This window comes from Salvia miltiorrhiza, chromosome 7, assembly GCF_028751815.1.
Source record: "Salvia miltiorrhiza cultivar Shanhuang (shh) chromosome 7, IMPLAD_Smil_shh, whole genome shotgun sequence".
NCBI lineage: Eukaryota > Viridiplantae > Streptophyta > Magnoliopsida > Lamiales > Lamiaceae > Salvia > Salvia miltiorrhiza.
The window spans coordinates 35,454,556-35,477,326 of record NC_080393.1 but is presented as its reverse complement, the minus strand read 5'-3'; the positions used below and the strand labels follow the sequence as shown (position 1 = coordinate 35,477,326).

Sequence of the window (22,771 nt, the reverse complement as noted above, 5' to 3'; positions counted from 1 at the left end):
CCGGTGATATTCACCGCTGCCGTCCGGTGAATATTACCGGCGGCAAGGTCGCCGCCGGTAATGTGTCGGCATATCTCCGCCGTTCACCGAGGAAATATAACGGCGGTACCTACCGCCGTTAATTACCGGCGGCGGGTTTTGCCGCCGGTAATTGTGTTACCGACGAGAAAATTACCGGCGGTGAGACGCTGCCGGTAATGCCGCCGGTAGTTTAATTTCCGGCGGCCGCCTCTCCATTACCGACGGCAAATGCCGCCGGTAATCGTCGGTTTTTTTGTAGTGTCTAGTCCTATCTTTACCCCATCCCTAAGTACAAAATAATATTCAAGCTAGACCTAATGTGCTGGGTTCGAGTCCTCCACGGTCTTTAATTTTTTTTTATTTACTAATTTATAGAGAAAGAGAGGAAGAAGAAGAAGAAGAAGAAGAAGAAGGACATTAGCCTAATTTATTCAAGTCTGCAGAGGTATGAATGTAGGATGTTAGTTGTATATGAAGCTATCACATTTACTCAACTTTTGCAATGGAGTAATGCTTTTCAATCTTTTCAATAGCACCTATGTTTGATATAACAACAGAAAACTGATAATTAATGATTTAGAAATAGTTTCGTCTTTCATTTTATTTATCCAACATGTGTGACTCTACTAATAATTTTATGCTTTTATATATGAATAATGGATGTGTGTGTCTATTTAATTATATAAGAGCTCAAATTCCCTTCCATTTGCAGATTACATATAGAAATTGCCGACTACGTATCCAGCATCAAGAATACAGAAAACCTTAAACAAAAGGTAAATAACGCAAACCATTAATATTTAACAGTTGTTCTCATCTTTTTCCCATTTTTTCACTTTGTCATGTCCAAACACAATTTCAATGAATTAATGGTTTTTTTCTTTCTAAAATTTAATACTCCCTCCGTCCACCAATTCGTGACCTAGGGGAGGAAACACGGGTTTAAAAAAAAGTGTATTGGTTATTAGTTGAGTGGAGAACGAGACTCACAAAGTATATTGTTTATTAGTTGAGTGGAGAAAAAATGTATTGTTTATTGGGATCCACCAATTAAAAAATGTATAAATAGTTACTAAAAACGGGTAGGACACAAATTGATGGACGAACCAAAAAAGAAATTAAGACACGAATTGGTGGACGGAGGAAGTAGCAAATAAATAGATTTCAAAAGAAAGAATGAGTAGGTATGCCGACTCAAAATGGTTCGACCTGCACCTTACTTGTAAACTAATGTTTTCATTCAATCTTTTGCTAGTGAACTTGCATGATTACATGAGTTGTATGAACTATTTGTGAAACCAATATTGTCATATCATTGAGATTACTTGGTAGCATATCAACCTTGTCATACATGAATATTTACTTGAATGGTGCAGGTCATGAGCATGCTGAATTGAATTGAAGGACTTTTGACATATTCAAATCTCAAAGAAGCATCCATCTGCAACAAACTTAGAAATATTAGCAAATATAAGAGCACTGTATATGTAACATTCATTGGTTTAACAAATCCAAATAAATAAGGAGGAAAAAAGAACACGCAAAAATATGAAAGCGAGAAATACATTAAAGAAAATGCAACAGTAATAGCTTAAACATAGCAAAAGAATAAAATATTGTACATTAGGCGGAGTGAGCAATTAACCAACCAATAAATGGGTAAATTGAAAGCACAATAGAGAATAAACCGAAATTATAGTAGTGCAAGAACAAATGTTATATAAAAAGAAAAAATTGCAAGTGAGCATTAGAGAAAATGTAGAGCTCTACAGAGTGACATTGGCATATCTTGGTTTGGTTTATATAGCCAATTTTTAGAGTGAATATGAATTTCAGTTTAGGCTGAAATCCTAGAGCCCAAGTCTGCATTCAACCCTCAATGATGGCTAATTAATGAGAAATATCTGCAAATCTGCCTCGAGCCACAAAACACATGGAATGAAGATAAATAGCCAATATTTGTAGGGCTGGTAAACCGGTCGGTTCGGTTTTGGTTTGGTTAAAACCGAACCGGTTAACCGGAACCGGATAAGGCTCAATCGCCTTATCCAAAAGATTCCAAAAGATTCGAATTTAATAAATTTGTAAGTAGTGGGATTTGAACCTTGCCCTTTCAAAGAAAGAATGAGGTCCTATCCACTCCACCAACTAATATTTTATGTTTATTTAGAACAAAAATATATTTTATACAAACTTGTAATGTTATATTTTTTTTAAAAAAAGAACAACTCTAATTCTAATAAACAAATTCCCAACCTAAGCATCAATTTAACCACAATTAAAGTAAACAAGAACACACATTGAAACAGTTTGCTTTTAGATCAAATTGGTATAAGTTGAGATTAGGGAAATTTTTGTTCAAACATATCTAACAAAATTAAAATACTCTTTCAATCAATTTTTACATATCGAAACCAAAATTTATCAAAGCTATAACAACAACTATTCCACAAAATTATTTACAGCAACTCTCTATAAAATTAAAATACACCAGCAACTATCAAGCCATTATTTACATCTAACATAACTATTTACACCAGCAACTATTTTACAAAATTAAAATACTCTTTCAAAGTCGCACTCTATCACAATTCACAGCAACTTTTTACAGCAGCTATGCACACAAAAATTTATACCAATCAGCAGCTATTTTCACAAAATCTAGTAATTTACAACAACTATTTATAGGCTACAGCAGCTAACTGATTTGCTTGATGAGCTATTGACACAAAATTTACCATTACAACAGCTATTTACACAAAACTATGAGCAATTGAGCACCCAAACTCCAATCAGCATTTAGCAGACAACAGTAGTATATCATCTCCAACACCAAGTCACCACCTCCAAAAACCAAATTGGACGATGCCTAAAAAAGAAAGAAAATAAGAGATTGTTATTCGTTAATACCTGAATGCACAGCAGCGACGCCGGCAGAGGGGGCGACGCTGCTCGCTGGCGGAGGGAGCGACGCCGGCAGAATGAGTTATAGCCGAGAAGAAGAAGAACAAGGCGGAGGGAGTGGCGCCGGCGGAGTGTGGTGAACGAGGTGACGACAGCTGGGGTGGCGGGCGGCGGTCGGTGATGGCAAATGCAGCGGGCCAGCGGCGGACTTGGGACTGGGAGAGCGTCGGCGACTCGGCGGAGTGCAGGCTGACTGGCTGAGCACCGGGGGGAGGTAGCGGCGCCGGTGCCGGTGGGAGGCAAGGGAGGCGCCGGTGGGAACGGGAAGCAAGCAAGGGGAGGCGGAAGTGAGACAGACTCAATTTCAAAGTCTCAAACCCTAACTATTTGTGGGGTTTTTTAAATTTTAATATAATATACTATTAATTAATTAATTTAATAAAAAAATCGGTTAATCGGTTTAATCGGTTAACCGACCGGTTAAACCGATTAACCGGTTTACAGCTGAAATACTAATCGATAACCGAACCGGACCGGAAAAAACCGATTTTCGGTTAACCGATAACCGGTTTTTCCGGTTCGGTTACGATTTTAACCGAAAAACCGGCACCGGTTTACCAGCCCTAAATATTTGCAATAATAAATCTATGTTGCTGTGTGCGTGTGTTGGCCAAGCGGTAAGAGGTTAATGCTTAAAGCCAAAGGTCTTGGGTTCGAGTCCCCTATGACTTTATTTTATTTAATATTGTAAATTTATCAAAAAAAAAGATAAAAATCTATGTTGTCATATTGTGGCCACCCATAAATTAGTTAAATAGAGAAAAAAATGATTTATTTTTTAAATAAAAATAGGATTTAGTTATTTTATTGTAGTCTCTACATTTTACTCATTTTTTTTCTTTTAATAAAAATAAAAAGGTACAAAAAAATAATTACAATGTAGAAAATACAATAAAATAATTATTTTTATTTTAAAAAATAATTTTTTTTTTCTATTTAAATAATTTATTGATAGATATAATATACTCCATCGAAAATTTGTGGCGCCTTCTTCAATTTTTGGTTCCTTAACAGCAAATGAGGCTTTCGCATAATTAGGACAGAAGGTTTATTTAATTTTTTAAATTTAATTATTGTATTTTCGTAAATAGAATAATTAAAAATCTGAATAAGAAATTAAAATTGTTAAGTTAAAGAAGAAAAAAACACTTTATTGAGTTTTAGTAAAAATAATAAAAAAATCCTTAAACACTCATCTAAGCATTCACTTTATCTTAATTATATTCTTCTTAATCTACGTGTCGAAAGGTATGAGCCATGAATAATTGGACGGAGGGAGTAGCCGTTCAACATCACTTTATTTGCAAATCTGGCTTGAATAATTTGGAGCACATGGAATGAAATTTATTTTGGCGGGAACATGTGTGTGTAGGAAATGTTAATCTACTTTAAATTAAATAATATTAAATAATAAATAGATATAGACGGCGCGCGCACACACAGAGAGCTAAACGCAGCCTCCCCTCTTTCTCCGGCGAAAACGCCGCCGCCTCTTTCCCAGCCTGACGCCACCTCTCATCTCTCTTCCTCCCTCATCGATACACGCACACAAACACCTACGCAAACCCTTTCCCCTCTCTCTACTTCCTCTCTGCCACCGTTCGCCGGCGGAAAGCATCCGCAGCAACAGCGGCGCTGCTTCATCTCTCCTTTGACATCCAACAGACCACAGCTCCAAACACACATTGGCGCATACTCACCAGGTGTTCGATTAAAAGAGACAGAAATTCGGTGGGGGATTTTTGGGGCACCTATTAATTGAATCCCCGAGCCGATGGAATTATCCAATTTTTTCAGGTTAGTTTCAACTGCCTTCCCCATAAGATTTTTGTTTTTTTCAGTTTTCACATTAGGTTTCGTGTGGTAAGTGTTTTTGATGAGGATGTTTCTGGTTTCGTTCCCTTTGTTCTGATTATGGTATGTAGGGTCTGAAAATGTGGAATATTTAGTATTTGAATGGTGTTCTTGGTTCTGCCCACCATTGAATTGATCTGCGTGTCTATGAGGAAGATGAAATTCGATGATGAAGTAACCTAGCTACTAACTAACCATAATCCTTGATTAGTTTATTTGGTTATCTGAGATTAATGACATTGACTTGCCTGCCAGAATTATGACGATTTTGATCGTAATTCATCTGGTTTCTAATATTAACCCGAAATTGGTGATTATTTGGTTAAAATAAGATTAATACTTATATATGAATATGGATGATTTAATTTTTCAGAGTTCTCAAGGAGCTGAGATGGGTGTTTGCTAGTTGCATCGTTGGCATGAGCGGTATTGGTAATATATGATAATATTGAAAGATATTATGGACTAGATTAGGATATATTTGATATATTCTAATAACACTTAATTAATTGGAAATTAGTTGGACGATTGGACCAATTATTTGGAGTAGAATTGGTTTTCTTAGTAAGACAACTCTTTGGCTTATAAGAGAAGACAACTCTTGGCTTACAAGGTAAGAGAATTCTTTGGCTTATAAGAAGGAGTTCTTGGTCTTACAAGTTGGGGGGTCTTTTGGCTTACAAGACACTAAGAGAGCACACTATAGTTTCAATCGGAGATTTCCTAGCTGTCAAAGATTGAATCGTGTACTTAGAATTGTTTCTGCATCGAATCAACATACACATGGATACCTTAGTAGTGGATTCACGGCAAGAATCGAGACGCACACTTACCACACAACGAGTAAGTTATTTTTATTGTTGTGTGCTTATCTCTACACATGATGCATTTGTAAATCTAGATGTAATCCTTGAATGTATATTATGTTGCGTATCATTAGATGATGTCAAGGATAATCAACAGTGGTATCAGAGCCCGGGGCTCGATTTACAATTGTGATTGTGTTCTAATAACTTATGGGTTAAGAAATTTAATTTGGGATTAAATATGTTCAAAATCTGTTTTGAAATTGATTTTTTTGAAATGGTTTTGGACGTTTCTGAAATTGGGTGAATATTGCCGGGCTATATTCAAACCTTCTTTGCTGGATCACTGCTGCTGCCATCGACCACCGCCGATGCAGAGGGCGTGGGTGATTGACGAGGCGGTGCAGGTGGGTCGGGGCTCGCCGGTGCGCCGCGCCCGACCACTCGCCGCCGTCTGCGTCGCGCCTCGATTCAGAGACGCCGCTGTCCCTCTGCAACGCGTCCATAATGCGGGCTTGGAGTCCGGAAATGGAGGGTGACTGATGGTGGAGGTCTTGCACGCCTCCGGGCGGTGAACGGCGACAGGGAGCTTCGAGCTCCTGCCGGAGTGGTCGACGAACGGTAAGGAAGGAGGCTGGCATTTGGAGACGTCGCCGCTTTTCTCCGACGCGGCTTCGAGCCGCGACCGGCGTGAAGACCATCGGACGCGCGACGTCGCAGCATCAAGCGACGGGAAGAAGAAAGCAGCAGTGGCTGCTGTTGTAAAACAGATCCAAACCCTGTGGGTTTTGGGCCGCGGGCCCTTGGGCCTTGAGCTGGGCTTGTGCTTCCTTTGTTGGGCTGCCCTTGATTCTATGGGCTGCGAAAATTATTTAATGAAAGGGGCTGGGCCTGCATTTCATTTAAATGGTTTTGGACTGGCTGTAACAAAAAAAAAAATATTTTATTATTTTTGAATTAATAATTGAACCCCAGTTTCATAATTAATTTATTAATTGGATTAATAAATTTAAATTATTGTTATTAGTTTTGAATTAATAATAATATAAATAAATTTATATTAATTTAGAATTAATATAAATTGATTAACCTATATTTAATTAGAGAATAAAATATTAATTTGATTAATGATTTTATTCGTAGATATTTATGTCTTTATGTGATAAGCATGCTATTTGATTTTATGCTTATTATTTAACTATAGTAGTTAAAGACCGCATTTATCTTGGGTAGGCGGCGCTCAGTATATGTAGTCCACTTTGTTATGTATGGGTAGGCGGCGCCCAATATGTGTGGTCCGCATTTTATATGCCTGGGTAGGTGGCAACTAGTAATTGTTTTGCTATTTAATATTGGATATTAAATATAAGCAATTAGTATCACATACTAATTGGAAGTTGGCTTTAATTTAGTGGGAGTTTTGGTTTGAATGTCTTAGAAACAATTTGTATTGAGACATCCTTACCTGGTCACATTTATATATGTTATTTGATTTCATGGGCTAGTGCATTTATTAGAATATTTGATTTTATTGTTTGACTTTATTCTTTTATTTGTTCCCTTGAATTATCACTACTATTAATGATGTGAGACATTAATGGTTTGAGTGTAATTCTAAAGATGCCCTAACCAATGGTCATCAAGAATGGATATTGATGATATGCGATAGGTTAGCATGTGGTTTGCATCATATTCTTAGAGAATGTAGTTGATCTCACAACTACGAGTAATTTGATTCTCGTGATGGACACATGAATATTTTGGAGAGTATTGGTATACCCTGCTATTAAATTATTTGTTCTAGTGTCTATGATTTAATAGTGTATGGAGTATGTAATAGTCTTTTGACTTGAGGTCAATACCCATTTTGTTTGTTGAGTGGTGTGCTTTGACCAAGTACAATGCTTGCACTCCATCAAAGGGGTAGATACGGCTTGTGTTGGGTACATCATGAGGCAAATAGAAATAGTAGTTGAGCCAAGAATATGATTCATTCCTCGATTTGAATTTCGAGAGAACCCTTCAAATTCTCTATATTATTTGACCGCAAGTTATTGGCCAATGCAAAATTATATTCAATTAGAGTAATTGAATGATGCGTGTGATTTAGTTATCTATTTTTGTGTCGTTTTCCCGTTGTTTTTGCTCGGATATTACCCGTTGTGTGCAATTTTGACATAGGGATTGCATGGATGGAGGAGAAAGCTTGAAGATGGGAGAATGAATGAAAGTCGAGAAATTGGTTGAAGAATTGGCGAATTTGTGGAGAGATTTAGAGATTTGGGCTTTGGAGATATTTATCTTGTAATTTAATTAAGCCAAATACTCTTTTAATTAATTTTGGGCTTTAGTTATTTTTTGGGAGGGGCCGAAACCCATGAAAATTAGGGTGTTCGGCCGCTTAAGAGTGAATTCCCTTGAGTTTGATTTCAATTAGGACTCTTAGTTTAGAGGGAGCCGCAACTTTAGACTAGGAATTATAGTTGACTTTGATTAGGATTTGAGATACACTTTTACATTATTTTAGCTTGGAGCAGACGTTTTTTTTACTTATTAGATTTAGACTTTTATTTCATGTTTTTGGGAGTTAATTGCTTAGGGATCGTACTTGGCAGGAGACATCCCTTTCCTTTTGTTCCAATTGCGGTGATCTCTTTCAATTTTAATTGCAATTTACTTATTTTATTTTCTTGTTTCATGTTTACTTTAATTTATTTGCTTGTTCTTTGTTTAATTATGAATAGCTAAACTTTAAATTCGGCAAGAATAAAGAAGCACTAATTTAATAATCTGTGAGACCTAATTGATCATAAAATTGATTCCTATTGATTTCGATTAATTCCTAGGGTTTAAAGATAATTCCGATTTTATTTAAGTCTGGCCAACTTAGGTTTAATTGGATTATAGTCAATTAGCACCTCCAATCCGTAATTGTTGGAATAGGGCTGATTAGTGATAAAACTACCATGTTCGTAGTAGGAATAAATTGGTATATTAATTATTACTAGCGTATCTAGGATAATTGATATAAATTGGGTTCCTTCATCTTAATGCTATTAGAATATTAAATCTAAGACTGACGTATCCAGCTATGTTATATTTTAATAAGGGGAATAGGCAGGACTAGCGTATCTAGCCGTCTATCGACACAGTAAGTAGGAATTGGGGTATATCAGTGCGTATCACGGTATTCTATAACTAATTGGTTAATATGGATTAATTAATTATTGCGTCGATGATCAAATATTAAATTAGTGTGGATTTATTTGAGCCGAATTACCTTTTTAATTGATTTAATTCAAGAGTCTTCTATTTGATTAATTTTGCATTCTTAGTTTAATTAATTCCTCTTAAAAGTAAGGCGTGGTGGCATCACCGTTTTTATAGATTTAGGGATTTGAATGATTTTTAACTGCTCTCTGTGGGATCGACCCTGCTTACCATTATACTAATTTATTTTGGTAATTCCGCAGGAAATATTTGGTGGTATACGACGTACACCGTTGAATATGATCAAAAGGGTCATTTAATAAAGAAGAGATAAAATGATTGAGCTATTGGGATAGACACATGGCAAATCCTAGGCTCAAACGAGTGGTTCGTGAATGAAGGGATATTACATAAACTTCATACAAAGGTTTGTTTACAGAATCCACGTAAACGTTCTTCATATATCGAGTTCGCTACACAACGCAGTCTACGAGTTTTGTGTAGACTTTAATTTGATTATTGTCGATAATGGAGGCCTAAAGGGTCACACTTTATGTGTATTTTTGATTCGCTCAAGAGTGCAAAGATAGTGCTTGGTGTTTAATTTAATGCTAGTCCAAGTGGGAGATTAAAGATATTATGGACTAGATTAGGATATATTTGATATATACTAATAACACTTAATTAATTGGGAATTAGTTGGACGATTGGACCGATTATTTGGAGTAGAATTGGCTTCCTTAGTAAGACAACTCTTTGGCTTATAAGAGAAGACAACTCTTGACTTACAAGGTAAGAGAATTCTTTGGCTTATAAGAAGGAGTTCTTGGTCTTACAAGTTGGGGGGTCTTTTGGCTTACAAGACACTAAGAGAGCACTATAGTTTCAATCGGAGATTTCCTAGCTATCGAAGATTGAATCGTGTACTTGGAATTGTTCCTGCATCGAATCAACATACACGTGGATACCTTAGTAGTGGATTCACGGCAAGAATCGAGACGCACGCTTACCACACAACGAGTAAGTTATTCTTATTGTTATGTGTTTATCTCTACACATGATGCATTTGTAAATCTAGATCTAATCCTTGAACGTATATTCCGCTGTGTATCATTAGATGATGTCAAGGATAATCAACAAATATAGTGGTAATTTTACTTTAATCTTTACTTGAGCTGAGCTTAGTTTCTTGAGTAAATTCAACAGACACTTTTCGTGCAAGTATCGCTCCACTCGTGTTGGATATCAAACCAATTAATTATGAATCTTTCAAATCTATCAAAACATATAAACTGATTGATTCATACCCAACTTAATTTGAAACTTCTCACCATTATTTAATAGCAATGCGTGTGTGAATTGAATACAACTTCAGCTCCCAACTTTGAAAAAAATTCACCATTGCAAATTTAATGATAGCTTTTACTATTATGATGATAAAAAATCGACAATTTCCTTTTCAAGGAGTTTTTCCTAAGACGTTTCTGTGAAAGAGTCATAGAACTAATTTGAAAATTCTTCATACCATGTGCTATTCAATGCAATTTCACCATTATTTCTATTTCCATGTACTTAACTAGTCATGAGTGGTGGAAATTTTGTAGAAGAAAGTATATTAAATATATATTTAGTATATAGGTTTATTATACTTAGCTAGTATACTATTTTTTAATGTTTCTGACAATAAAAATTATGCGTCCAAGTAGCCTTGATGCTAATTTTTTTACAAATAAATAAAATATCTAAATATTTATGAGTGTGTGGACTTCTCATTTTCCATTAAAATATAAATATAATTAATACACGTAAGTGCATCGTAAGAAACCTTTGTTCTCAAACTTTAATATCTGTGTTTCATTCCCAATACAAAAATCATGTTGCAAATACCACGTCAAAGACGCCGACCCAGCAACATCTTCCCTTCCGACGAACTGCGTTCATCACATAATTTTCAAACTGAAGAACCACAAAGTATTTTCAATTTGATCGACGAGTACATTGAAGGCGCTGCTCCGGTTATCTCAGCGGCCATGGAAACACAACGTGTCCAACCAGATACCCTCCCAGCCCCCGTGGTCGATGTTCAAGACTCAAGTGATGGTGACGACGATGTCCATGACCTTAGGGCTGATCTCGCCCATGCAAGTCTTGCAAGAGGGCAAGAAAAAGAACAAAAAGTGAGGATGAAGGAATTGGGCAAGGTATTCATCCAACACTCCTCAAGTGCGGAGTTTGTTTTTCCCTTGCTAAGGCTTATGGCCTCCTCTTTCCGAAGTAACGGAGAAACAGATTCCGCATTTGAGGAGTGTTGGATGAACACCTTGCCCAATTCCTTCGTCCTCACTTTTTGCTCTCTTTCTTGCCTTCTTGCAAGACTTGCATGGGCAGAGATCAACCTTAGGGTCATGGACATCGTCGTCACTGTAGCTTGAGTCTTGAACATCGACCATGGGATGATATTTGGTTTGATACGTTGTGTTTCCATTGTCGCCGAGATAACCGAAGCAACGTCTTCAATGTACTCCTCGATCAAATTGAAAATATTTCGTAGTTCTTTAGTTTGGAAATTATGTGACGAACGTGGTTCGTCGGAGGGGAAGATGTTGCTTGACCGGCGTCTTCGACGTGGTATTTGGGATATGGTTTTCGTATTGGGGAGGAAACATAGATAGTAAAGTTTGAGAACAAGAGTTTCTTAAGGTGCACTTACGTGTATTTATATTTTAATGGAAATGAGAAGTCCGCATACTCATAAATATTTAGATATTTTATTTATTTGTAAAAAAAAAATTAGCATCAAGGCTACTTGGACGCACAATTTTTATTGTCAGAAACATTAAAAAATAGTATACTAGCTAAGTATAATAAACCTATATACTAAATATATATTTAATTAATATACTTTTTTCTACAAAATTTTCACCATTCGTGACTAGCTAAGTGCATGGAAATATAAACAATGATGAAATTGTATTGAATAGCACATGGCGTGAAGAATTTTCAAATTAGTTCTATCACTCTTTCACAGAAATTACTAAATTTGCAATGAAAAAGGAAATTTTAATCATTATTAAATACTCATAAAAAAGGAAATTGTCGATTTTTTTTATCATTATTACAGTAAAAGCTATCATTAAATTTGCAATGGTGAAATTTTTTCAAAGTTGGGGGCTGAAATTCAATTCGCACATGGATTGCTATTAAATAATAGTGAGAAGTTTCAAATTAAGTTGGGTATGCATCAATCGGTTTATATGTATTGATTGGTTTGATATCCAACACGAGTGGAGCCATACTTGCACGAAAAGTGACTGTTGAATTTACTCTCAAAGAGCTAAGCTCAGCTCGAGTAAGGATTAAATCAAAATCCGGCCAATTAAGGTGACGCCCATCACGTGTTTGTAGAAATACGGAACATCACATTTAAATATTAGTTAGATACGTAATTTTTTTTCTTTCTTCTAGAAAAAGGATACATATGCATCACAATAATTACCTATCTACTGAATATTTAGTATTCTTTACCCTACAAATTGAATTTCCACCACCCGTGTCTACCGTACAATTCTAATCAATCATGTATGGATACTCTGAAAAATTAACTAAGTGTATGGAAATGGTGACAATTTTCAAAGTTAGGAGTGAAATAATTGACGGTGTGAAGATTTTTCAAATTAAGTTCGGTACATATGATCTGTCACTCCATACATGAATTGAAAACAAGTTATATTCTTTTTCTATATTTGCAATGTCCTCTTTCCAATAAAGAGTATGTAAGGAGAAAAAATTCTCAAAAAAAAAAAAAAGAATGAAAGAAAAATTCATAATAAAATGTAGGCAAAAGAAAGTTATGGGCATACAATTATTGCTGCAAAAGGATACCATGACAGAAGCTTCAATTATTTTTTGAGTTCCTATATGTTCTTTGCACGTGAAATGATATGTATGATCACTAATAACAAAATAAAGTTGAAGAGGAATAAAGAAAATGTGTAAATGGAAATATCATATTATTTAACTAGGTAAATTAATAACCTATAGTTACAAAACTAATTAATACTATATTAAATTAATTTGTAGTAATTAATATATACATATATTTTGGAGCAAATCGATCAGTTATATAATTAAACAGATGCACACATCCATTATTTATATATAAAAGCATAAAATTATTAGTAGAGTCACATGCTGGATATATAAAATAAAAGACAATTAATTTCTAAATTAATAATTATCAATTTTCATACCATATACTCTGCTAATTTTATTGCGATTGCGATGGCGATGGCGACGACGACGATGTGGATGATTGTGTGCGCGATAATTTTGGTGATCGTCGGCGGCGCCGACGGCGAGCAGCCGGCATGCGACAAGGTTCCCTTCACTCCACTGCCCGGCCAACGCTATTAAAAAAGGAACAGGTTCAATTCGTTAATCATTTTTACATGCATTAATTATTTTTGTGTTTGTTTAGGGAGGCGGGTGGTGTGAAAAATTAATTTTGGCAATGGGTGAGCGGCAACAATCATTGCCGCCGGAACTCCGCAGTGGCGGATCCAGGATTTTAAAACTGGGGGTGCAAAAAATAATCTTATAAACACTGGCGGAGCTAGGATTTTTTTGAGGGGGTTGAACTTTTACGGGGGTTCGGGGGCGGTAGCCCTCGGGAATTTTTTTTAGGCCTTCAATACATTTTAGACATTTTCTTTTTTTTACTAAAATACAAATATAATTAGTAATAACTCTGCATTCCAAATACAAAATGTGTACGTTTAATTTTTTATATTTAATTAAGAATTGAGGTAAATGATTGATTAACTGATGGGCTCGATCAAAAGAATGGAAAAAGAAAGAGATGATTGGCTCTCTTTTTAGTTGGGCCAATGGAATTTAGGATTTTAAAAACTGATTTTTTCTTTTATTTTCGATAAGAACTTTTATTTGGGGGTGCAAACCTTAAATATAAAATAATTTATATATAAATATTAATACTATTAATTTTTTTTTTTGGGGATGCAGTTGCACCCCCATGCACCATGCTAGATCCGCCAGTGGAACTCCGTGACCGTTTTTGGGAGGAGCAATGGAAATATTGCAAGCGATGTTAAACGTTGCCACCAGAGAGCAACCCGACCCGACTCCAAATGGATATGGAATCACTGCGTTTCCATATCGGGTAGGGCAACCGAATCCCTGGGTTGATGCTACTGAAAGAAGAAGCTCAAGTGCACAAGAGAATTCATTTGATGAATTTGAATTAATGCGAAGCACAAGAGGAGTATGCAATTCATGCATGCATCCCAACTTCAAACCTATATTTATAATAAGAATATAGGAAGGTTTGAGGAAATGACCTGCCTAACGCGTTCTGATTTCGTTTTGCTTCTCTTGAGAAAAGGAAACACTCTCCTCTTTAGTAAAGGGACGGATCATTAATTCATTTTAATGTTCATTTCATGGGAATGTAATTCTTTCACCAGTCACATCATATGCATTAATAGTTTTCAATTTACTAATTTTGGCAAATTCATTTTCACAATGCAAACTAACATCTTAGCCAATAGCCATATATTCTTTATAGTCTCCAAACGCAACTGGATAGTGATTCTGGTGCCCATCATAATTAATTTTATTTGCTTGCTCGATTGTTATATATTATTGTTTTAAGTTAATTGAACGTCAAATTAAGTAATCCTAAAAATGTCACGTATAGTTTACTAGTTTTAACTTTTGATTTTTGATTTATTTTTTATTTTTTTATTTTTTTATGAATGTTTTAACTTTTGAATATAGTATCGGCCGCGGGGATCCCTCGAGCTCTTCTCCACTTAAAATTAATTATGATGGACATCAGAATCAATATCCAGTCGTGTTTGGAGACTATAAAGAATGGCTATTGGCTAAGATGTTAGTTTGCATTGTGAAAATGAATTTGCCAAAAGTAGTAAATTGAAAATTATTAATGCATGTGATGTGACTGGTGAAAGAATTACATTTCCATGAAATGAAAATTAAAATGAATTAATGACCGGTCCCTTTACTAAAGAGGAGAGTGTTTCATTTTATCAAGAGGAGCAAAACGAAATCAGAACGCGTTAGGTAAGTCATTTCCTCAAACCGTCTTATATTTTTATTATAAATATAGGTTTTGAAGTTGAGATGCATGCATGAATTGCATACTCCTCTTGAGCTTCGCATTAATTCAAATTCATCAAATGAATTCGCTTGTGCACTTGTCTTTTAGTAGCATCAACCTAGGGATCTGGTTGCCCTACCCGATGTGGAAACGTAGTGATTCCGTATCCATTTGGAGTCGGGTCGGGTTGCTCTCTGGTGGCATCACTTGCAATTCTTCAACCGGTCCTCCCAAAAAATGGTCACCGGAACTCCGGCGACGATGGCTGTTGCCGCTCACCCATTGCCAAAATTAATTTTTCACACCACCTGCCTCCCTAAACAAACACAAAATTAATTAATGCATGTAAAAATGATTAACGAATTGAACCTTCCTTTTTTAATAGCGTTGGCCGGGTAGTGGAGTGAAGGGGACCTTGTCGCATGCCGGTTGCTCGCCCTCGGCGCCGCCGACGATCACCAAAATTATCGCGCACACAATCATCCACATCGTCGCCATCACAATACTCAGAGAGAGACAGAAAGAGGTGAAGAGAGAGGTGTTTGTTGTGTGAAGAATTGCAAGAGAGAGAGAGGTGTGAAGAATTGTGAGGGTGTGAGGCCTTTATTTATAAGGAGAAATTTTACTAACGAAATCTACTGTATCTCTAAGCTCCTAAAGATGCATGAGGTGATGTGTATACATACCGAATTTACATTGAAAATTCTTGACCATCAATTATTTGCAATCCATGTGCGAGTACCTAACTTTGAAAATTGTGACCATTGCTAAATTCTACCAACGTTTCCATTTCCATGCTTACACTTAATTATTTTTGCAGAGTATAGTATGTTAGCTAGTGTTTTATGTAGGAAAAAGTATACTAAACATTAGGTAGATAGGTTACAATTGTGAAGCATATGTATCCTTTTTTAAAGGAAAGAAAAAATGTTAGGCTTAGATTAACGAAGAATGGTTGATGTAATTTTAGGTAGGAACAAGCAAATTACAACATAAAACATGCACTTTCATACTATACTCTGCAAAAGTAACTATGTGTATGGAAATGGAAGCAATGGTGACAATTAATTTTCTAAAATTATTAGTAGAGTCACATGTTGGATATTTAAAATTAATGAAAGACAAAACTAATTTCTAAATCATTAATTATCAATTTTCCATTTTGTACGTAGGGATATGGGTTAAAGATAGAGTTTATAGATTCCTACCGATGGTTCCTCAAATATATAAGAAATAAAGTTCTCCACTATCCAATGTCATAAATAGCTCAGAGAGAGACAGAAAGAGGTGAAGAGAGAGGTGTTTGAGGTGTGAAGAATTGAGAGAGAGAGAGAGAGAGTTGTTTGAGGTGTGAAGAATTGTGAAGGGATGATTTTAAGTAGAAATTTTGAGGTGTAAAGATTTATGGAGTGATAGAACTAATTTGAAAATTCTTCATGTCATGTCCTAACTTTTAATTAATATGTACAAGTAATAGTAACATTAACAATAACTAGTCACGTGAGGTGAAATTTTTTTGGGAGAATTTAAAGTATACTAAATATATATTAGGTACTATTTGTAATAAGTGCATTAACAATAACAATATAGGGGTTGTAAAATCGTTATAATCTTTATCATTTCAAAATATTGTGTACTGAATTTTGTAGAAGAAAGTATACTAAATATTAAGTTACTAAATATTAGGTATGATAAAGATTACTTTACTATTAATATCCAACACTTCGGTAGAAACTACTAAGTGCTCGTTTGGTTCAAGTAGAGGAATTAATGAAATCAAATAAAATAGTGGAATGGTAACAATAACTATTATTTTTATTGAGTGTTTGGTTTAATAATGAAAAAGAATCACTGGTAAAGGGATGAAGAATTTCTTATGTATTTGAGGAACCATCATTGTTGATTTTCTTTTTTAAAAAAGAAAAACAAGAAAACCCCGTCTTAGGGATTTATTCGGCTCGTTCAAACTGATTGATTATGAGACTTTAATATGTTTCCAGGTGGCTGTGCTATATTTCCACGAGAAAAAATAATGCTCTGTTTATTTATGTAGGTAATTATCTAAATAATTAAATATTCCTTACTTTTAACTATTGAATAATTTCGTAGTAAAATCTTATGACGGAAATTCAGTCGCTAAAATATTTCCATAGCAAATCTGATGCAAATTCCATCGTTAATTAGTGAAAACATGTAAGTTGTCATTGGTGTGTCGTTAATATGTTGTAATTTTATGACGAAATTTTATTTCGTCGTTAATTCTGTAGCGGTTCAGTTGTTTTTTTAGTATAGTATTAAGTATTTTATGTTGTAAATTTTTTCATAAAATGATTATGTGTATTAATATTATCCATGAATAATTAAAACTGTAAGGTAGCTAGTCACGGGTGTGGTGGAAATTTTGTAGGAGAAAGTATACTAAATATTAGGTAGCTAGGTATAATTTAATTTGTGAACTGAAGTTGTTACTAAAGATTACTTTACTATTAATATCCAACACTTCGGTAGAAACTACTAAATATTATATGAATCAACACATTTTTCAGAAAATGTCCAACTATACATAAAATGCAAATAGGTCATTTCGTATCATTCGTACCAAGTGCTTGCGTGACACATCATGAGACGGATGGTGTGAATATGACATTTCATTCTAAGTGCTGGCGCGAGAGATCTTGGAATGAGTGATGCGAATAGATCATTTCATACAATTCATTTTAACTAGAGGATCGAATGGTGTGTCAGAACGTTGCATGGTACGAATTGTACAAATAACCCCGTTCGTACCAAATTTGAAATACAACTGAAAAATAAGTTTTCTAAATATATTCAAAAAAAATAACAGAGGGGCCCACATCGCCGGAACAACGTCGTTGAATTAAAATTGATAAGATGACTGAAAAAATAAATACAGAAAAAGGAAAACATTGGCTAAGTAACATAAAATGAATGCCGCATTCGCAAAAGAAAATCACCTACGCCGCAGTCGGAGAAATTCACTAGATGTCAAAAAATAATGTACAGAGAGAGAGAGTTGTGATTTAAAAACTGACTGATGAAGAGAGAAAAAAGATGTGATTTGGTCCATTTAAAACTGTAAAGTAATGGTAACTTGATCCATTTAATTTAAGGGTGATTCTATTCATAGCCCTCAATTTACTCTTTATAACCCCTTATTAAATTAATAATTTAAAATAATTAGAACTTTTCTAATTTACCCTATACTTCATAGCCCCCAAACTAATTTAATTTACCATCCCTTTCACTTTCTTATCTGTTTCAGACAATTTTATCTCCGGCACCCTGCCGGTGCCCATCGGACAGCTTCGGAATGGCAGCAAGACTAGGGCGCCGCGGGCGGAAGCCTTTCCCGGTGAGAGTCGACGGTGCAAAGTTGGCCTTGAAGTTAACCTGCTGGCCCTTGACGATCTTGACGGAAAGACGCAGTCTTGGGTGGATGACGGTGACGCGGACATTGGTCTCGTCGGCGATGGCGTGGAGATTGGTGTCAATGGGGGCGCTACAAGATGCAATCTCAAGTTTTTCCCAATCTTCCAGAGGAAAATTCGGGTGTTCCCTTTCAATTAGACCCACCTTTTGCTTGTATTCTCATGAATGTGCCTCTGCATACAAATTTATCTTAGAGATATGAGTTTTACACTGGGAAATCTGTTGAGGGGAAGTAGAATCAAATCAGTTTTTCATCGAATGTTACGGGGCTAAACAAAACCATACAATTCAGACATTTGAAATATAATCATATAGGGTGCGTTCTCTTTAGTTGTAAATTTATCATGAGAAAATGAAGGATAAACAAAATTTCACCCTTTAAATCTTTCATTTCTTTTCCCACATTTCCTACTTGACCTTTACCCATTCCTCATTTACACTACAAATGAGGGATAATATTATCACATCATTTTTGGAGGGATAATATTATCCCTCATTTGTAGTGTAAATGATGAATGAGTAAGGTTCAAGTAGAAAATGTGGGAAAAGAAAGAAATGATTTAAAGAGTGAAATTTTGTTTATCCTTCATTTTCTCATGATAAATTTTACAACAAAAAAGAACGCACCCATAAAGTAATCTGAAAGTCATGGGGCATCACGTCAGCATCACGGGCAGCAATTTCATTTTCAAGAAGCTGAACACGTTTATGTGCTTCCTGAAGATTCTTCTCTTTTTCATCTAGACATCTGAGTACAAGTAACAATATTTAGTGATGACTATAAGTAGCAGTGTTTGAAGACTTAAGCAAGCTTTTCACATCATAATCATTGCTTCTGACATTCTGCATTTGTTCTTCAAAAGCAAGAAGCTCTAGTTCAAGTTCCTCTTTCTGCAATCGTTGCCTCTCAGCATCTCCTTTGACAAGATCAACCTAAGGAGTTGAAATCATGTCAATGTTGTAGTTGACAACAAAATAGATTTTGGTATACAACTCTATGATGCTGTTTTAAATTCTCTTATTTTGAGATTCCTCCATCGACCTCTAGTGCTTATAACCAGGCCAAGTGATTTTTTTTTAAAGGAAACAAAATGAGGAAATTAAATTAGTAGATGATTGGAGAGCATTTATTTATGATCCAGCGAAACCATTTATAATGGAAGCTTTGACCCTACATTCAATAGTGTAGACTTTGTATTTAGCAATCCGCTTATGCCGCTTCATCTCCGGGTCGCCGAACCACCACGCCGCCCGACTCGGACAATTCGCGTCAATGCGAACCGGCGGCGACTTAGGAGGTCAACTCACTGGTGGGTACATTTGGTTGCCGTTGTAGGAGTAGTAACCTCCTCTTCCGCTCACTATTTGGGGCTATGAGACAGAGCACAAAGTGGAAGGATGGTAAATTAATTTAATTTGGGGCTATGAAGTATTAGGGTAAATTAGGAAAATTCTAATTATTTTTAATTATTAATTAAATAGGGGGTTATAAAGAGTAAATTGGGGGCTATGAATAAACTCACCCTTAATTTAAAACTGGCTAAAATTTAATGAAATTAAATTAGTGGACAACTATTGATACACTTCCTTGTTTTGCTCATTCGCACCATATATTAATACTATATTTTATGTAAATATTGGATTTAAAATATAAAAGTTATATTTGTTTAAAGAATAATTAAAAAAAAAATCATATCACACCTATCCTCTTTTTTTAATCATATTACAAGTGTGTTGATGAAAATCTATTTGGTCTTGTTTAGAGCCAATGATGAGAGAAGCGACGAAACTCCTATAGTAAAAAGTGCGATGAGAAGGAACATATTCGGAAAATAAGCCTTGTTAAAAAAATCATCGAATTTGGGGACATTTGGGGCAAATACGGTGGCGGTGGTGTCCAGATACACTTGAAGCACATCCTCCAATTCATGAATCTTTGTCTTCAGCTCTACTGTCGCAGCAAATGCAGCGCCCACTCCTGTTGCTACTAATGCTACAACCACCTATTATATATATTACTCAATTACTTGGACATATTTAATTAATACCAACAAACAAATAGTAAAACTTTTAATCAACCTTATCAGCAAGAAACTCATAGAAAAGAATTTTGGGATCCGTAACATGGAATATTCCTGATTTCAGTTGCTTGATTGAATAACGTAGGCGCCATATGGTGTAGGAGGATCCTATCACAGCAGTAGCCAGTGCATACCTGCAACCAATAAATGTTAATTTTGTTAATTATGTTATTTTTTCATTTTTTCTTTATTCATTCAGTAATAAGGTTAGGATGGTATATTTAACTAAATAACTTAAACGTAAATCCTATTATTTAAAGGATTTATTTATTTTTTTTTGGGGGGAGTTGGGGAGGAAGAGCAGTGGGGTTTGAACCCGGACCTCACTGTTCACACGCAGGAGGTCGCACCGCTTGGTGTCTCCTTGGGGACATAGGAATATTGTTTAGATAATATACATAGTTGTTATGCATAAAAGATGCGTAATAAATAACTAACTGGTAGGCGTAAACATCGTTGAGGTCGAAAGTGGAGGTGGAGTCGGGAAGTTTGATGGTGGTGGAGTTGGATCCTAAGAGGCTCACTGTCAATACGAGAAAAACCAATGTGATGATCCTCACAAGCATGGCTATTCGAGCTATCGACAGCAGCGGCGGCGGCGTCTCAGCCGCAGGTGTTTGAGCGGCCTCATCAGGTGCTGGGAGAGTTATACGAGCCATAATTGCCAATTAATTTATGTTAGTTACTCTTAACCTATATGTTGCCAATCACAACTCATACATATATAGTTGATTTCGATCGACATGTGAATATAAGATTATTGGATTTGGTATGTTTGGAAATATCATCTCCTTGTAACAGTTACAAGAATATTGTATCAACCTTTAGAGACACTGAAATATATTATTTGAGATTTTAATGCTGAAACTAATTTTAACTCTATTAACGCGAGGGATGTCAAAATCAACTGGTCGAGTTGATATCGGAAAAAAAGAGAGTTAGGACAAAAATTTGTAGCGCTTTGTATCTTTTTCCTTTTTTTTTTTTTTCTTTTTAGATTGGCTCAAATCGAAAATAGCCCGAGCACTATAAACTACTAGTTCAAAGTTAAATAGGTCGGTCTGATTAATAAAAAAATCTTATTACTTGTTCTCAAACTTCATTATGTTGCTTTTAAATTTAATAATAAAATTTTTGATGCTTGTGTGTATTTTAATTTTTTTCAACCCTTATTTTTCTAAAAAACATGATAACTAAAAAAAGACAATCATTTAGCTTAAATGAGTACTTAGTCCTTACATGTCACAATGTTACTTGTTACAATTATATACGTTAATGTTAAAATAAACTTCTTTTTGTATATAATACGATGTTAAGTGTCTTGATCGAGAAAACACAACCTATCTTTTGTTGAATATGATAACAAAGAAAATTCATGCATGTGCATGGATGTTAACTTTTTTCTTTTCTCTTCTTTTGTAAACTTTAACTCGACTTAGTAGTATGAAAATAGAAGATTTAGGATTATGATCGAAAATATATCTAGCTCAAAAGAAATTTAATCTCATTAATTCGAAATTGAGTGAACTGACTCGATTTACATTCCTACTATTAATATATAATGCATTATGAGGGGGGATATGGCTAGGAAATTAGATGTGCTAGCTACAATGTTGCCCATGGGGCCTCGGTCTGCCGGTTCTGATTGCAGTTCATGATTTTCGTGATCCTTAACCGACCTATAGAAGATACAAAAGATTCTGGTTCCGAGCCTGAAACCGGTGGGTCCAAATCAAGTTTAAACCTTCGATTTATCGGTTTGAATTGGTAGAATGTGCTTAGTCATTCTTGCGTCTCTCTTGTGGCCTCTCTCAACTCTCTTTGAATTGGTAGAATGTGCTTAGTCATTCTTGATTTAAAATTTCAATTTTTAGTGATAAATATTAATTAGAGTTCATAATATAATAATATTTTTTATTTTTATAAAAAATAATTATAAAATATATAAATTAAGAGTGGTACACAATGGTACACACAAAATAGTGGCACGGAGGATCCCAGCCCGGCCCGACCCACCGGGCTTATGAGATTGACCGGGTCGGGCCGGCCCCGCCCGAATTTGACCGGGCTACCAATTTACAAAACCTGGCCCAACCTCATCCGGGCCACCGAGCGGTCGGGCCAAACCCGCCCAATAATTTTTTTTATTATTAAGTTCTTTTTTATATTTATAAAATTTAAATAAACTAAAATCAATCTAAATGATAATTATAAACAAAATAAAAATATAAATCATGCTACAAATA

At 35.3% G+C, this 22,771-nt stretch overlaps 1 protein-coding gene and 3 long non-coding RNA genes across 4 annotated transcripts; 1 reads left to right on the top strand and 3 right to left on the bottom strand.

Moving 5' to 3' along the window:
- Positions 1–1,168: 1,168 nt before the first annotated feature.
- LOC130996189 (uncharacterized) lies at positions 1,169–3,713 on the bottom strand. Its single transcript, XR_009092428.1, has 2 exons — positions 2,932–3,713; positions 1,169–1,462 (listed from the first exon to the last, which is right to left on the bottom strand). It is a non-coding gene; the product is annotated as an uncharacterized LOC130996189 (long non-coding RNA).
- Positions 3,714–4,272: 559 nt separating this feature from the next.
- LOC130996190 (uncharacterized) lies at positions 4,273–8,324 on the top strand. Its single transcript, XR_009092429.1, has 2 exons — positions 4,273–4,782; positions 5,213–8,324. It is a non-coding gene; the product is annotated as an uncharacterized LOC130996190 (long non-coding RNA).
- Positions 8,325–14,754: 6,430 nt separating this feature from the next.
- On the bottom strand, positions 14,755–16,152 carry LOC130996188 (uncharacterized). Its single transcript, XR_009092427.1, has 2 exons — positions 15,409–16,152; positions 14,755–15,310 (listed from the first exon to the last, which is right to left on the bottom strand). It is a non-coding gene; the product is annotated as an uncharacterized LOC130996188 (long non-coding RNA).
- Positions 16,153–19,667: 3,515 nt separating this feature from the next.
- Positions 19,668–21,370, bottom strand: LOC130996185 (CASP-like protein 4D1). The gene is made up of 3 exons (XM_057921697.1): positions 20,964–21,370; positions 20,524–20,659; positions 19,668–20,447 (listed from the first exon to the last, which is right to left on the bottom strand). The coding sequence occupies exons 1-3, from the start codon at positions 21,182–21,184 to the stop codon at positions 20,190–20,192; spliced, it is 615 nt and encodes a 204-aa protein (XP_057777680.1). The 5' UTR covers positions 21,185–21,370; the 3' UTR covers positions 19,668–20,189.
- Positions 21,371–22,771: the final 1,401 nt, after the last annotated feature.